Source organism: Aquarana catesbeiana, linkage group LG03, assembly GCF_042186555.1.
Source record: "Aquarana catesbeiana isolate 2022-GZ linkage group LG03, ASM4218655v1, whole genome shotgun sequence".
Taxonomy (NCBI): Eukaryota; Metazoa; Chordata; class Amphibia; order Anura; family Ranidae; genus Aquarana; species Aquarana catesbeiana.
In genome coordinates, this window is record NC_133326.1 from 675,842,019 (window position 1) to 675,859,853 (window position 17,835).

Sequence of the window (17,835 nt, forward strand, 5' to 3'; positions counted from 1 at the left end):
GCATCGCTTCATAACATCGGGGAAGACATTACAATACAATTCAATACAGGAGGGATCAGAGGGCTCAATATATTGATTGGTTTGCGCGAAGGTTAAAGCGTCTCCAAAATATATTAATACATTTTTTTTTTTTTTACTAGTAATGGCGGTGAACAGTGATTTTTAGTGGGACTGCGACATTGCGGCAGACAGATCGGACACTTTTTTGGGACCATTGATATTTTTACAGCGATCAGAGCCATTGATTACTGTATGTCACTGGCAGGGAAGGGGTTAACACTAGGGGGGGCGATCAAGGGGTTAAATGTTCTCTGGGAGGTGTTTCTAACTGTATGGGGGGTGGGCTGACTGGAGGAGGAGAGAGATCGCTGTTCCTAATCACTAGGAACAGCAGATCTCTCTCTCTCCTCTCCTGACAGAACGGGGATCTGTTTGGTTACACTGACTGATCCCCGTTCTGCCTGTTTCTGGAGCAATCGTGGGCGGGCAGGCGGCGGACACCGAGTCCGCCGGACCCAGCTGGTTGGCTCCCCCCCCGCTCGTGAATGGGCGCGCGCCCACAAATCGCTGTGAACGCACCCGACGTACAATGACGGCGTTTCACGCAGGGGAGCCAACCTGCCGCGATGGGCGGTCTGTAACTAGCTAAAAATAAATAAATAAATCCTGTCCAAAATATACTGACCCTGACCTATGACCTTTACTCGACCCAAACACTAACCCTGGCACTGACCTTGATCTAGGTATTTGTTCTTAATTTTTTTATTCATTTATATATTTTTACACACAGTTGTTTCTCTCTGCAAGGAGAGAGAGAGAAATACGATGTATCTTTCCTCTCCATTCACAGAGAGAGAGAGAGAGAGAGAGAGAGAGAGAAACACAGAGGCGGGCTTCACAGTGACTGATCACTGTGGTAGCCAATCAGAGGCCATCACAGCGATCAGGTGACCCGAAACCGAGAGATTCAGGTCCCAATGGTTAGTACTGGACCCAGGGCTCCCACTAAGACCCCGGTCTGGGAGTGCGCTGTGCGGCGGGCTCCCGGCACAAAGACAGATACGCAGATATGCGGCACCCACAGAAAAATAAGCCCCGTCCAAGGAGGCCGCATATCTGTGTACTGTCGGCATGAAGGGGTTAACAGACCAAAAAAAAAAAAGAGGGAAGCTCATCGTGTTAACACCCATCATCAGTAACATGCATGTTTCTGCAACACGCCGCAGCGCAGCAGAAAAATGCGTTGTGTCCCCTACAGTAGTAATAAACGACTGGTTTTGAGATGAATACATTTTTGATGAACCCCATGAACATTCGTTGATAAATCATTTGGCGTATCCATCAAAAACTGCATGCAACTTCGTTTTGTGTAAATGTGGCGATATCCAATGTTCTCAGTCTATATTCTCTGCGGATCGAAGGTTATTCATTGATAACACATTCATATCCATTACGACCACTACATGGCACTGAGTTTCATAAGACAAAAGTACGCTTCTCAGCTCCACTTAGTGGCCATAATGTGGCATTTTCCCCATTCACACCGTTTCTTTTTTTTAATGCGTAACATTCGATCTGGAAAGAATATAGCCGGAGAACCTTCCATTTCGCCCCATTTGCACAGAATGAATTTACACGCAGTTTCGATAGATGAATGACTATGCTATTTGTATTTATTTTTTTATAAATACGCACAATGTTTATGTGTTAGGGCAGGACACAGCGGGCTTATAGCACATGGAGGTTATTTAATAAAACTGGAGAGTGCAAAATCTGGTGCGGTTCTGCATAGAAACCAATCGACTTCTAAAGTTTATTGTCAAAGTTTAATTGAACAAGCTGACGTTAACAGCTCATTGGCTCCCATTCACAGCCGCACCAGATTCTGTGCTCCAGTTTTTAGTAAATCCCCCTCCATAAACACTGTGGGTTGTATTTATAAAAACTTTGCATAGTTGTTCATCTATCGGAACTGCATGTAAATTCATTCTGTGCAGAGGGTGCAAAATCGAATGCTATAGTCTCTGCAGATCGATTGTTATTCATTAGGGGAAAATAATAGACATGTACAATTCATTTAGTTTCCGAATTCGTTTTTTAACCACTTCAATACCAGGCACTTAGACACTTTCCCGCCCAGGCCAATTTTCACCTTTCAGCGCTGTTGCAATTTGAATGACAATTGCGCGGTCATGCTACACTGTACCCAAACAAATTTTTTATCATTTTGTTCCCACAAATGGAGCTTTCTTTTGGTGGTATTTGGTCACCTCGGCGGTTTTTATTTTTTGTGCAACAAATAAAAAAAGACCGAAAATTTCGAAAAAAAACAAGTTTTTCTTTGTTTCTGTTACATTTTTTTGTAAATAAGTACGTTTTCTCCTTCAATAATGGGCACTGATATGGCTGCACTGATGGGCACTGATACGGCGGCACTGATGGGCACCGATGAGGTGGCACCAATGAGGTGGCACTGATGAGGTGGCACTAACGGGCACTGATGATGGGCACTGATAGGCGGCACTGATGGGCACTGATAGGTTGCACTGATGAGCACTGATAGGTGGCACTGGTATGCGGCACTGATGGGCACTCATAGGTGGCACTGATGGGCACACATAGGCAGCACTGATGGGCACTCGTAGGTGGCATTGATTGGTATATATGGGTGGCACTGATGGGTACTTATGTGTGGCACTGATGTGTGGCACTGATGGGCACTGACAGGTGGCACCGATGGGCAATGACAGTTGGCACAGATGGGCAATGACAGGTGGCACTGAAAAGCATTGCTGGGCAGATCTGGGCATTGCTGGGCAGATCATGGACATAATAGTGCCAATCAGTGCCCATTTGTGGGCACTGATTGGCACAGATTGGGCACATGTGGATGGGCATGGGGTACATACCTGGCCATCCACGTTGCCCCTTCCCTGGTGGTCCTAGTGGCATCCCTGGTAGTCCAGTGGGGTGATCTGAGGGGGGCTGCGCTGATAAACAATCAGCGCAGACCCCCCCTGCCAGGAGAGCCGCCGATCGGCTCTCCTCTACTTGCGTCTGTCAGACGCGAGTGAGGAAGAGCCGATCAACGGCTCTTCCTATTGACAGCGTGATCAGCCGTGATTGGACACGGCTGATCACGTGGTAAAGAGCCTCCGCCGGAGGCTTTTTACCAAGATCAGTGTAGCGGTGTGTCAGACTGACACACCGCTCCACCGATCGCCGCGATGCGCGCCCCCGTCCAGTCAGGATAACAGAACCACTTCCCGGACGTCAATCCGCTATAGGGCGGGCGGGAAGTGGTTAACGAATTTCAACAAATTTGTTAATTCGGAAATATCCGAATTAACAGAAACCCGTTTAACAAATTTTTCAGAATATTCGTAAAGTCGAATATTTGAAAATTCGTAAATTCAAATATTCAGAAATTCGAAAGTTCAGAAATTCAAAAATAAGAACGAAAATTCAAAAATAAGAATGTAAACCCGAAAATTTGAAATAAGTTGCTAATAATAATAACTATTATAGGTATTGAAATTTCTTTTCAAATTTGACTGTTAGTGAACGTAACGAATACGAATTTAGGAATTATCTGAAATAATGAATGCTGCATCTAAACGAATGGAATGTAACAAATTAATAATAATAAACAACAATAATATTAATAAAACAAAACCTTTATTATTATTATTTATTATTAATTTGTTCCGCTCCATTTGTTTAGATGCGGCATTCGTTATTTTGGATAATTTGTAACTTCTAATAAATTTGTATTCCTTACGGTCACTAACAGCCAGATTTGAAAAGGAGATTGCAATACCTATAATTTAATAGTTAGTTATAGTTAGTTATTATTTTGAATTTTCGGATTTTCTAATCTCCGAATTTTCAGATTTCCGGATTTTTTCATTTTCAAATTTACGAATTTCTATAATGAATAGCCCAAAAAACAAAAAAAACAAAAATGAATGAGACAAAAACAAACAAATTTTTCGGCAGTGCACATATCTAGAACAAAAAAAAACATGCATGGGAGAATGGGGGAACATACCACATTATGGCCACTTGGTGGAGCTGAAGAGCATACTTATTTCCTATGATACTCAAGTTTTCTGTTGATTTTCAACAAAACTAACTTTATTAGAACAGACCAAAAGAAAAAAAAAAAACAACAACTGATGAATATATACACTGAATTATCATTAGTAGTGTATCCTGAAATCCTTTTATTAAATGAATCTTACAATTCAACGTATTACTAAATGGCGATGTGTATCATAGGGATTAACTCAGCTCCACCTAGTGGCCACCATTCACGCCTTGTTATCAATGAATAACCTTCAATCTGCAGAGAATATACCCTGAGAACATTCAATTTTGCAGCCATGATCCTGTAATAACATACCTCCCAACTTTTTGAGATGGGAATGAGGGATACCTATCAGCAAAAGTATGCAGGCATAGGACACACCCCCTGCCACGCCCCCTTAAAGGAGAATTGTACATAAAAACAAGATTGGTTGAACCCACGAGTGCTTTTTGTACCACTCCTATTCCTTTATATTGGCTTTTGGAATTTACAAATGCAGCAATTTAGAAATCAGATGAAAGGTTTAGTGCTGGAAAACACTTTTTGATAGATAAAAATAGAATTTTATATGCAACTACATAGATCAGACCAAAATTAGGGACAAATGATTAAGAATGAGGGACAGAGGGACATTGCTCCAAATCAGGGACAGTCCCTCGAAATCAGGGACAGTTGGGAGCTGTGTAATAAGCACTTGCTGACAAAACGTTTATATATATGTAGCGCTGGTATTTTTGCCTTCTAATGCCATGTAATGCTAAACAAAGGACAATGCTATAAATTGGTATTTGGCTCCCTCTAGTGGTATAAATGTGAAAGAGACTTTGTTTATTTTTCGTTTGAAGCTCATAAGGAAAGCTTTACAGGAAGTTACTTATATATTTTCCTTCTGAAAGGACTCACCTACCCACAATGCCCACTCACCTACCCATGAACACTAAGTGGCAGAACTGCATGCTGGGTAGGTAACAAAAGGCCCAGCGAGGCCATTTTCTTTCTCTTATAGACGCGTGGCCTGCCTGCAAGGATCAGTGAGGAGGTGTTCCAGAGAGCGCGGCCCACATCAACTGAGGAGCAGAGCAACCACCGATTCTGCCCTATCCCAGTGTGCTGGAGAAGCAGTGTGACCGGATCGGGAAGGATCCAGAGACACCTGACGGAGCCATTTGAGGGTCCCGGTCATCTTGCGAAGCAGAGCAGTGTGATGGCGTGGCAGGAGCTGGACTGAGACAACCGGAGCGGAGGTTTCCAATTTTTCCAGACCTGGTGTGGTGAGAGGGCGGTCGCCCAAAAGTTCTTTAATGCACTTTACACACTTATGCCCTGTACACACGGTCGGATTTTCCGACGGAAAATGTGTGATAGGACCTTGTTGTTGGAAATTCCGACCGTGTGTGGGCTCCATCGGACATTTTCCATTGGATTTTCCGACACACAAAGTTTGAGAGCTTGCTATAAAATTTTCCGACAACAAAATCCGTTGTCGGAATTTCCGATCGTGTGGACACAAATCCGACGCACAAAGTGCCACGCATGCTCGAGAATAAATAAAGAGATGAAACCTATTGGCTACTGCCCCCGTTTATAGTCCCGACGTACGTGTTTTACGTCACCGCGTTCAGAATGATCGGATTTTCCGACAACTTTGTGTGACCGTGTGTATGCAAGACAAGTCTGAGCCAACATCCGTCGGAAACAATCCATGGATTTTGTTGTCGGAATGTCCGATCAATGTCCGACCGTGTGTACGGGGCATTAGACTCATACCACAGTGTTGCTGAGACCTGCAGTTCCGCAGAGGGGTCTCATTCAAGTAGACTGAGTTTAAGCAGGCCTCAAGCCTATACTTCCTTGAGAACTGACACTGCGCAGTTCAGAGATAACTATACCGGAGGCAGTTATAAGTGCATTACACAACAAGAACAATTTTCAATCATCAGCTTGTGTTACTTCTTTGCTTGTTAAACCCTTGGATTACAAACACTGCGGTATAATAGCTAGCAGAAGACGAGAAGACCAGAGACTACATTTTTCACTGAGAGGCCTTGTGTTCACTTACAGTAACAAAGGACTGCATCATACCTCAGGGGGAGTTTTTGGGCAGTTACTGTACTGTGTTGTATTTGTATAACTTTGTATAACTTTGCGTTGGTATGCTCAGTGCAGCATACTGGAAGTGGGAAGGTGCCCAGTGTCAAGGCATTGTCACTCTGAGCATTAGTCCCACTTGGAGGCACACTTGCAGGGTCATCCAAGAATTCTTTACATATTAACAGTTTGTGAATACTTATCACATTGTCATATACGTCTGTGTGGCAGTGTAGTTGTTGTAATTACTGTTTTATACCAGTCTCAGTAAAATTACATTCTGGTTAATTACAATCAGTGTGAAGTGTTGTTCATTCTCCTACAGGTAGAACAACGGATACCCAGGTAACGGTAAAGGTACATTATTGGTGTATCTGTATATTGTGGGTTTGTCCTTTGTTGTTAAAGTGGTTTTCCACCCAAAAAAAAATAAATGCATGAATGTGCCTAAAAAAAAATAAAAAAAAACATTTGGAAATTTTTTTTTTTTTAGCTCACCTCTAAATGCCTGTTGCTAGGGGGTCCCTCGTAGTCTGCCTCTTTCAGTGCCTGGGCTGGTGACATCACTTCCACTTGGCACAGGAAGGGCTCAGCTCATCTGGGACCCATTACAGGTCCAAGATGACTGGGCGGCCAATCACGGCGCGCGGCGCCGCTCGCGCATGCGCAGTGGGTGCCCGGCTGTGAAGCCACAGCCCGGCGCCCACAGTTGCAATGCCGGCGCCGCCGAATGGAGGGGGAGACGAGTGGGGCTTCGATCCCCCGCATCGCTGGACCCTGGGACAGGTAAGTGTCCAATTAAAAGTCAGCAGCTGCAGTATTTGTAGCGGCTGACTTTTTTTTTTTTTAAATGGGAACTCCTCTTTAAGCTTCACACCAACACTGTTTCACAGCTGTGTCAAGTGGGTTGAGCCAATTTATTGGGGGTGGAACAGCAGAGTACAGGCCCAATCAAATATCAACAGCTCCTTCGGGGGTCAGTGCTACATACACACACACACATATATATATATATATATATATATATAGATAGATAGATATATATCTATATATAGATATCTATATATAGATATATATCTATCTATATATATATATATATATCTATATATACTTCGGTCAGCAAGTGGTTAAACTGAACTTCGGGGAGGGAATCCTCAGCCCCGGGTGAGCTCCAAGTAGTGGCAAACTTGTCACAGGGAAGAGCAGCAGCCAGGCAACAAATACTTTTTAGAAGGGGATGGTTCTATCAGATTTTTCTTCCTTTAACGTGAAATATTGAAGGAAGGCACAGCTATTCTCCCGAGGCTGCAGTGAGCTGAACCCTGCATGGCTAGCAGTGACAGCAGTGGTTCTCAAGCTCTTCAGTGCCGTGACCCCTTGATAAAATTTCCCAAGTTGTGGGGAGGCCTAACAGTAAAATTATTTTCATTGGTCATTTCATTGCTGTAATTTTGCGACTGTTACGAGACCTTCAAATGCCACATTGCCAAGGCGCCATACTAAAATGCCACATTTTGCCCATTTTTCGGTGAAATGCCATATTTCGCCGATTTTCTGGAGAATGTCACATTTTGTGCCATATTTTGCCTTATTTGGGCCAAGAAAAAATAAAAAAATATTCTAATATTCTATAAGTGGGACAGTAATATTTGTCAGCAATGTCTTCCTATAGAAATATGAAGATTTAATACAGACTGTCATTGGCAGACTTCCCTATTGTTTGTGTATTGGGAGGAAATGTGGACTGTGCCTGTCTCATTGTTAAATGTTAATGACCTCACATTGTTCTGTCTGCCTTAAGATAAACTTATTATGGGATGTATATGTGTATGTGGATTGGCTGCTAAGGGGGAGGGGGGATTGTCCCACAGTGTATATCTTTGTGTACACCGTATGTAAAAATCCATTAGCAGGGGGGAGGACAGTAGGGAAACGCGTACAACAGTATATCAGCTCCCTTTCCCATGTCCTTCATACCAAGCTGAAGTGTATTACTGAAGTTGTCGCTTTTACATTTTCGTGTTTTCCTAATTCAATAAGCCTAAAGTTGCTAGTTCAAAAGGTAACCCTTTTCAAGAAGTGGATTAATGGTGACAGCAATTTCGCCGTGGAAGGTGGGAAGATATTCTGCAAGTTGTGCACGAAATCGGTAAGTTTTTATTCAGTTTTCTTTGAGAACTCACGAAATACGCCCCTGGAACATCAGCCGACGTAGAGAGGACTTTTTCAAAATGAAAGTACATCCTCAGCGACCGTCGCCTCAATTTTTCTATGGAGAGCATAGTCGCTCACGTAAAATTATACTATCATTAAAACTAAAATTGTTGTAAATACCTGTAAATAGTAATAAAGTAGTTAATATGATTCAAGTTGCACGATTTAATATCCCTTTTATGAATGGGAAGGGGGGGTGGAAAGTTGAAAAATAAATGCCACATTTGGCCAAATAAGTGCCATATTGCCACATTTTTTTAGTGCCACAGTTTGTAAAAATAAATGCCACATTTTGAAGGTCTCTGGTTATAAATCAAAATATAAATATCTGATATGCAGGATGTATTTTCATCCTTACAAATTTAACATCTTAAAGCATAGTGATTAATCACAAAAACAATCTGTAATATGTAGTGCAAAATATTTATTTAAAATTAATATTTAAGTTACAAATGAATAAAATGCCCCACCGAGAGACAGGGTAAGTGTCGGGCAGACGGGGGGGGGCACAGTGGGAGCATTTGATGGGCACAGTGGGAGCATTTGTTGGGGCACAGTGGCTGCGTTTGATGGCACAGTGGCTGCGTTTGATGGGCACAGTGGCTGCGTTTGATGGGCACAGTGCTGCGTTTGATGGGCACAGTGGCTGCGTTTGATGGCACAGTGGTGGCAATTGATGTACAAAAATGCTTTCATTAGTGTCTCTGACTTACCAAAGTCACTCAGGTGTTTTCGTCAGAATCAGCAACCCGCCTAACGTGTTAACCGGAAGTGACGTTTCGTCGCCACCATCTTGGTACACATCGTCCGCAGCAAATGCTACAGTTAGAAGTCAGCAATAGTATATAGTATATAAGCTCAGTTTACTGGTAAAAATAAACTTCGGTGGGTGTAAAAAGATGTCCGCTTGCCGACTTCTAACTGTAGCCTTGCTGCGGGACAAGAGTACCAAGTACCAAGATGGCGGCGACGGGAAACGTCACTTCCGCGCGGTCTCTCCACGCCCAGGAGTGGACGTCTTGGGACTGAGCCTGGCCTCGCCTGGACGGACAGACTCCGGCGTACACACAGTAACTTTGGGTCCCTCTCGGCCAGCTTTCCAGATTGGACCAGCATTCGCGACCCCCAGGTTGGAGAACCGCTGAGTTACAGGTCAGGTTTGGCAAGTCATGTAGATTTCTTTGAATAGAAAACAAGGGTAATAAACATAGAAGAGAGGAAAGGAGCGATGGCATAATATAGGTGGACAGGTAACCTTTGTCCAGACTGATCTCTGGCCCGTGCCAAAGCTTCAGCTGCCTCTGCAGACATGACAGAACATCATACATTCAAGATTTCTGTTAATATTCAACATTTTTAAACTTTTATAGAACATGCCGAAAGGAAAAAAAAAAAAAGAAGGAATATTTACACTGAATCATCATTAGCAGAAGTGGATCCTGAAATCCTTTTATTAAATAAATCTTACAATGCAATCAATGTATTACTAACATATCGCCACCCAGTGGCCACGATATCTCAGTGCAACCAAGATACAGGACCTTGTATTTCAGCATGTTATCATTATGTCTTCAAAGGAAACATCCCCCAGAAATAGAAGAGACGGTAACACCGTGACTATGTACTGAGCACAGCGGCCCGGTGGTTAGCACCTCCTGCCTTCCTTGCAGCACTGGGTATTTGTAAAAGAAAACACACCGGGGGGTGCAAACGTCTAGTGCAGGGGTCTCAAACTGGTGGCCCTCCAGCTGTTGCAAAACTACAAGTCCCATGAGGCATTGCAAGGCTGACAGCTACAAGCATGACTCCCACAGGCAGAGGCATGATGGGACTTGCAGTTCCGCAACAGCTGGAAGGGGCCACCAGTTTGAGACCCCTGGTACTAGTGCATTACCCACGGCCAAAGCAACAAAGGAGTGGCTCAAGAAGATGCACATTAAGGTCCTGGAGTGGCCTAGCCAGTCTCCAGACCTTAATTCCATAGAAAATATGAGGAGGGAGCTGAAGGATCGAGTCACCAAATGTCAGCCTCAAAACCTTAATGACTCGGAGGGGATCTGCAAAGAGGAGTGGGAGAAAATCCCTCCTGAGATGTGCAAACCTGATGGCCAACTACAAGAAACGTCTGACCTCTGTGATTGCCAACAAGGGTTTTGCCACCAAATATTAAGTCATGTTTTGTGAAGGGGTCAAATACTTATTTCACTCATTAAAATGCAAATTAATTTATAACTTTTTTTTTGTTATTCTGTCTCTCATTGATAAAATAAACTGACTATTAAAATTATAGACTGATCATTTCTTTGTCGGTGGGCAAACGTACAAAATCAGCAGGGGGTCAAATACTTTTTTTCCCTCACTGTAAATGGGAAAGAATACGTTTTATTTATTTTTATGTTTTAGTGCTTTGCTATTATAAAAAACTGCCCTTTGTCAGCAGCAACCTGGAGAGACAGACCACTATTCTGACACCGAGCGCAGCAGTCTGGGTCGTCAGTAGGGATGAGCTCAAGAATGTTGGGATCCTAGCCTGAACTCTCGCAAGTGAGCCAGCCAGGAAGAGTTCACTATAGTGGGCCAATCACCTGTTGCCAGGGCATTTCCTGCCCCACACTGATATAAGGAGCATTCTGTCCACTGACCGCCAATGTAAGGTGCATTCACCCCACTGACCACCAATGTAAGGAACATTCTTCCCACCGATCACCAATGTAAGGAGCATTCTCCCATTGATCCCCAATGTAAGGAACATTCTCCCCACTGATCCCCAATGTAAGGAGCATTCTTCCCACTGGTCACCAATGTAAGGAGCATTCTTCCCTCTGATCACCAATGTAAGGAGACATTCCTCTCACTGACCACCAATGTAAGGGGCATTCTCACTGATCACCAATGTAAGGAGACATTCCTCTCACTGATCACCAATGTAAGGAGCATTCTTCCCACTGACCACCAATGTAATGATCATTCTTCCCACTGATCACCAATGTAAGAAGCATTTCTTCAACTGACTTCAATTTAGGGGGGCATTGTTCCCACTTACTACCACTGCCATGGTGTCACCCAGGTGCCATCAGTGTAAGAGGACCAGTCTCCCAATGTAAGGTCGTCCTTTCCCCCCCCCCATGACCCTCAATCATAGAGTGCAAATCTTCTTTGACCACCAATGTACCTTTCAATGACTACCAGGTGAACAATATAAGACAAACATGACACCACTGAAAGGCATCAATTTTAAATTTTTAATATGACAATTTTTTTTTTTTACTATCTGGAGAACGGTTTTTGTACAGTCATGGAGGAATTCAGAGATCTTGATCTTATAGGAAACCAGACTAACAAGGAACAGTATGCAGCAACAATATACAGTGGGTAAAACAAGTATTGAACACGTCGCCGTTTTTCTAGGTAAAATTTGCACCACATGTCTGGAACAACCCATGCAATCCGTACATAACAAAGAAATAGGTTCAAAAATGAAGCTATGTGTAATAAAATGGAGTGACGCACAGGGAAAAAAGTATTGAACACATGAAGAAAGTGAGGTGCAAAAAAGACACCAGCTAAAATCTCTCAGTAATTAGAAAGCAATTTTGCCCCTTGTCAGTGCAAATTAATATCAGCTGGTTCAGTCTCAACTGATGGCCTATGAAAAGGTGTCTCATTACCAAGTGTCACACAAGAAACATCTCTTCTAGATTGTAAAGCTCTAACGAGCAGGGCCCTCTGATCCCTCCTGTATTGATTTGTATTGTAACTGTAATTTCTGCCCTCATGTTGTAAAGCACTGTGCAAACTGTTGGCGCTATATAAATCCTGTATAATAATAATAATAATGGGTAAAAGCAAAGAGCTCTCTCAAGACATTTGCAACCTTATTGTTGCAAAACACACTGATGGCATTGGTTACAGAAGGGTTTCTAAACTTCTGAATGTTCCAGTGAGCACTGTTGGGGCCATAATCAGGAAGTGGAAAGAACATAATTTCATCATAAACCGGCCATGAGCAGGTACTCCTCACAAGGATTTCTGACAGAGGAGTGAAAAGAATTACCAGAAGAGTTGTCCAAGATCCAAGGACCACTTGTGGAGAGCTTGAAGTCTTGAAGCGGTCATTACCAACAAAGGAATTTTGTACAAAGTATTAAATACATTCAGTTAGCGTGTCCAATACTTTTCCCCTGTGTCATTCCATTTTATTACACAGAACTTCATTTCTAAAACTTATTTGTTTTGGTGTCTCTGTATGTATGGATTGCATAGGTTGTTACCGACATGTGGGGAAAAGTTCATGTCAATAGCACCTTTAGAAGTAGATTTACCTAGAAAAATGGAGACATGTTCAATACTTGTTTTACCCGCTGTGTATATAAAAAGAAACGGGACCGGCGAGGCGGGGGAGCTGAGTTTCAAGGAGGCGCCACAGTTTCCGATTTAGGTTTCAGAAGTTCAAGAGGCAGCAGAAAAGGATTTAAGGGGCAAAAGCCCAATTCTTTCCAGTCCGCCGTCTGTGAGCCCAGTGCGGCCTTTTTCCTGCTCTGAATTCTCCCGATTTGGTTGGCTTGTTCATGTCCGTGTAGGTGTCACGCAGAGCGTCGCTAAAGCCTGAGCATTCAGAGTCTGTAGCTGGTCTGGGATGCAGTGCAGGAGGTGAAGGACGACTGCCGATTCTGAAAAGACACGACAATATTAGTATAGGCTTTCATGACCAAAAAATCATCTTTGCCCATTATTTACCCCCTTCGTGACCAGGCCATTTTTGCGATACGGCACTGCATCGCTTTAACTGACAATTGCGCGGTCGTGCGACACTGTACCTAAATAAAATGTTTGTCCTTTTTTTTCCCCCACAAATAGAGCTTTTTTTTTTATGGTATTTGATCACCTCTTTTTATTTTATTTTTTGTGCTATAAATAAAAAAAGACCGACAATTTTGAAAAAAAAAAATATTTTTTTTTACTTTCTGCTATAAAAAATATCCAATAATAATAAAAAAAAAGAAAAAAAAAAAAAAAAGTAAAATCGAATTTCTTCATCAATTTAGGCCAATATATTTTCTGCTACATGTTTTTGGTAAAAGAAAAATCCCAATAAACGTATATTGATTGGTTTGCGCAAAAGCTATAGCGTCTATAAACTATGGGATAGATTTATGGACTTTTCATTTTTTAAATTTTTAGTAATGGCGGCGATCAGCGATTTATAGCGGGACTGCGACATTGTGGCGGACAAATCTGACACTTAGGCTACTTTCACACTGAAAGCGCCTGGCGTATCTGCCACTTTTCGGCCGCTAGCTAGAAGAAAGGTTTAAAAGTGCCCGTGTTGCGGCGCTGCCAAAGCGATTTGCAGGCGCTTCGGCAGCGCTACAGATTCATTCCAATGGGCGGGGCGTTTTGGGAGCGGTTCCAAATCATCCCAAAGATGCTGCTTGCAGGACTTTTTTTCCCGTCCCTGCAAGCGCACCGTTCCATTGTGAAAGCACTATGACTTTTCACACTGGGGAGGCATGAGAGGCGCTTTTTAGGTGCTATTTTTAGCGCTAAAGCGCCTCAGTGTGAAAGGGGTCTAAGTGACATTTTTTGGGGACCCAGTGACACCAAAACAGTGATCAAGGCTCTAGTGCATGTCCTAGTGACACCCTTACCACCCCGAGTTTCTTGTATGGGTGTCACATGAACAGGAAGAGAGAGAAAATCTCCAAAGTGGAGTCACAGACAGAACTAAAAACCTTTACAGAAATCCTATACCTACCACATTCAGACAGCTTCGGAAGGGTCTCCCCCATAGTTGCCTTAGAAAGGTATTTATAAATCTTCTCAAAGTCCAGTTTCTTCACCGACCATCAGCCTCCTCCACAGCCACTGGCTCCACCCCCGAGGGAGCAGGCCCCTCCCCTGAGGGCTCTTCTTGCTGAGAGCTCTCCTTGGCAGGGCTATAGGAGCGGGAAGCGCGCTTCCGGGGCTCTTTACTGGGTATGGAATGCCGGAGAGTTACCGGTTCAGTGGACGCGATTGTCAACATCTGAAAAATGTCAAAAGGCATAAAAAAGGCAAACTATATATTCAGTACATGGACTATACAGAAATACTGCATTTGGTTTACTACAACTGTAGTAGAATTTCATATTAACCAATATATTTTATATTATTCACATTAATTTGCATATGTTTTATTGATAATATAATCATTATTATTATATAGTAGTGGTCTTATCAATATTATTATTCAATGGTAAAGCAATAGTTATTAATCTTTATTAAAGTATACTATGTTATTCCATAAATATAGAGAAAGTCTTCATTTTTTAAATGTAGAACTTTAGATGACCTCTCTGCTTCATGCTGATGATATTTTTTATAAGACAGTCACAAGTTTACTGGGTGAAAGTGTATTAGGATAGTTCATTTTTAGTTTTTAAGTTCACTCATTAGAAGAGAAACACATTGACAAGCAGTTGAACTACAGCCTGATAAGATAATATTCCTTAAAGGTAATAAATAATCATTGTCAAGAATAAGTGATAACACTTCTTATACTGTGGTTTTTATTCTACTTCACAACCTAATCTATTAGTCTCAATTCAATTTTAGTTACAGGCCCAGAACAAATTTACAGATCGGGGGTTTGTACTCACTTTTCTGATCTGCATACTTGTTTCAGAGATTCAAAAAAATATCGGAAGCCTGTGGATTGGCATTACAGCCATCAAGCAATTGGCACTTTCAAAAGAAAGGTCAGCAATGACAGCCCACATAAATTCCTCAGTACAGACGATCATTGTCCATATACCCCTTAGGAAGATTTCCCCTCACTTCCTGCCACAGAAATAACTATTCCTTGGATGGTAAGTTGAGGGGTGGTGGGCAATCACAAATAAATCTCAGATCAACAAAGAGCCAACATACTGCCAATGAACCTCAAATATTTAATGAGGTCATAATACGAAAAAAAATAAAACCAAACAAAAAAAAAAAAATTACCGACATTTCGAAAGCCACAATGGATCCCTTTCTCGAGGTGACACCAAGCAATAGGCATATATAGTATATAGTTTAGTTTGTGGATTAAGTATAAATAAATAGCAGCCAATCACAGGAGGAGAGGGGAGGGAGCTTGCTCAGCACTATGCAGTCAGCGACCTTCTGAAGCTTGAAAATATGCAGTGGAATCCTGATGCCTGATCTGAGCCCACGGTCTGTGACCATCTAGTGTAGCAAAACTGTAGTTTTTTGAGGTCTCAATCTGTGTTTCTGAAACAGAACTCCAGCCCCCAGCAACCCATATAGCATGTCAGCCTTCTCTGACCACCTCTTGTAGAAATGTCAGCCTTCTCTGACCATCTCTTGTAGAAATGTCAGCCTTCTTTGACCATCTCTTGTAGAAATGTCAGCCTTCTTTGACCATCTCTTGTAGAAATGTCAGCCTTCTTTGACCATCTCTTGTAGAAATGTCAGCCTTCTTTGACCATCTCTTGTAGAAATGTCAGCCTTCTTTGACCATCTCTTGTAGAAATGTCAGCCTTCTTTGACCATCTCTTGTAGAAATGTCAGCCTTCTTTGACCATCTCTTGTAGAAATGTCAGCCTTCTTTGACCATCTCTTGTAGAAATGTCAGCCTTCTTTGACCATCTCTTGTAGAAATGTCAGCCTTCTTTGACCATCTCTTGTAGAAATGTCAGCCTTCTTTGACCATCTCTTGTAGAAATGTCAGCCTTCTTTGACCATCTCTTGTAGAAATGTCAGCCTTCTTTGACCATCTCTTGTAGAAATGGTCAGCCTTCTTTGACCATCTCTTGTAGAAATGTCAGCCTTCTTTGACCATCTCTTGTAGAAATGTCAGCCTTCTTTGACCATCTCTTGTAGAAATGTCAGCCTTCTTTGACCATCTCTTGTAGAAATGTCAGCCTTCTTTGACCATCTATTGTAGCATGTCGGCCTTCTCTGACCATCTCTTGTAGCATGTCGGCCTTCTTTGACCATCTCTTGTAGAAATGTCAGCCTTCTTTGACCATCTCTTGTAGAAATGTCAGCCTTCTTTGACCATCTCTTGTAGAAATGTCAGCCTTCTTTGACCATCTCCTGTAGCATGTCAAGCCTTCTCTGACCATCTCTTGTAGCAGGTCAGCCTTCTCTGACCATCTCTTGTAGCAGGTCAGCCTTCTCTGACCACCTCTTGTAGCATGTCAGCCTTCTCTGACCATCTCTTGTAACATGCCAGCCTTCTCTGACCATCTCTTGTAGCAAGCCTGTAGATTCTAACAACTTTCTGTAGCATAACATTGTGGGCCACACAGCAATGTCAAGGGCCACACTTTAGAACTTTATGACTCTAATGGTAGATTGGGGCAGAGAGAGTGTTGAATGTCACTGAGGGTTTCTGGTGCCTTCTATAAAACACAGATCAGATCTGATTACCTGTGAGAAGGCAGCAGTCAAGGCTTCTTCTGTTGGCTTGGACATCCGGCACACTAAGTCCGTCCATAGCTTGAAACATAAAAGAGAAAATAAAATATGTATGAATATTACAGATCAAGATAATAACCACATTTCTGGAAGCTGTATAAGAGGCCTCCTTCTTTTACCTCAAATGGGCACCGGGGTTTTGGCCTCTTCAACCTTCCTGTCCTGCACCCATTTCTCATAGATGGTCTGGACGGCCTCCCGGGCAGCGCGGCCACGCAACCAAGCTATATAGGAGGGACACCTGAGGGGGAGGACACAGAAGCTAAATGAAGATCCAGAAACGCTAATTTGGAGTGAGCTGTGTCTGGTATGTAGAGGCTGCAGACCCCGACGTGGAATATACCTACCTAATCCAGTCCTGTCTCCCATAGCAATCACCTCCATCTGTCAGCTTCTCTCTCAGTTTAAGTACTTCCTGTGCTGCATCACCCGTGTCCCATGGACGCCAGGCCACACCTCCTAAGCCTAGCTATTGGACAGTGAGGTTTCCCATCACAATGGGCCCAATATTGACGCACAGGAGGTGGCAGGGCCAGGAGCTCAACACAGAAAGATTACTTCATGGGGGGGGGGGGGGGGGGGGGGGGTGGGGGGGGGGGGGGGGGGGGGGGGGGGGGGGGGTGATGACAATGGGCGTGGCTAAATTGTTTACGAGGTGTGGCTTATAATATGAACAGTCCGGGGGGGGGGGGGTGCAAAGGAGGGAGTTCTAAAACGTTGCACAGTGTACTTAGTCCATATATACAGAATAAGAACAGATACTGAGAATTATACCCAGCATACAGGACAAGAGAAGTGGTACGTGTGCAGAGTCAATACATACAGAATAAGAACAGATACTGAGAATTACACCCAACATACAGGACAAGAGAAGTTGTACTGTGCAGAGTCCATACATACAGAATAATAACAGATACTGAGAATTAAACCCAGCATACAGGACAAGAGAAGTGGTACTATGCGGAGTCCATACATAC

At 42.9% G+C, this 17,835-nt stretch overlaps 1 protein-coding gene across 1 annotated transcript; it reads right to left on the reverse strand.

Moving 5' to 3' along the window:
- Positions 1 to 11,620: 11,620 nt before the first annotated feature.
- Positions 11,621 to 17,094, reverse strand: SNAPC2 (small nuclear RNA activating complex polypeptide 2; the record flags this gene model as incomplete). The annotated part of the gene is given in 7 exon segments (XM_073622905.1): positions 11,621 to 12,933; positions 12,936 to 12,985; positions 12,988 to 13,062; positions 14,148 to 14,232; positions 14,235 to 14,417; positions 16,811 to 16,879; positions 16,991 to 17,094. Coding segments are annotated over 7 exon segments (698 nt in total), but the record flags the coding sequence as incomplete, so codon positions are not given.
- Between the last annotated feature and the right edge of the window lie 741 nt (positions 17,095 to 17,835).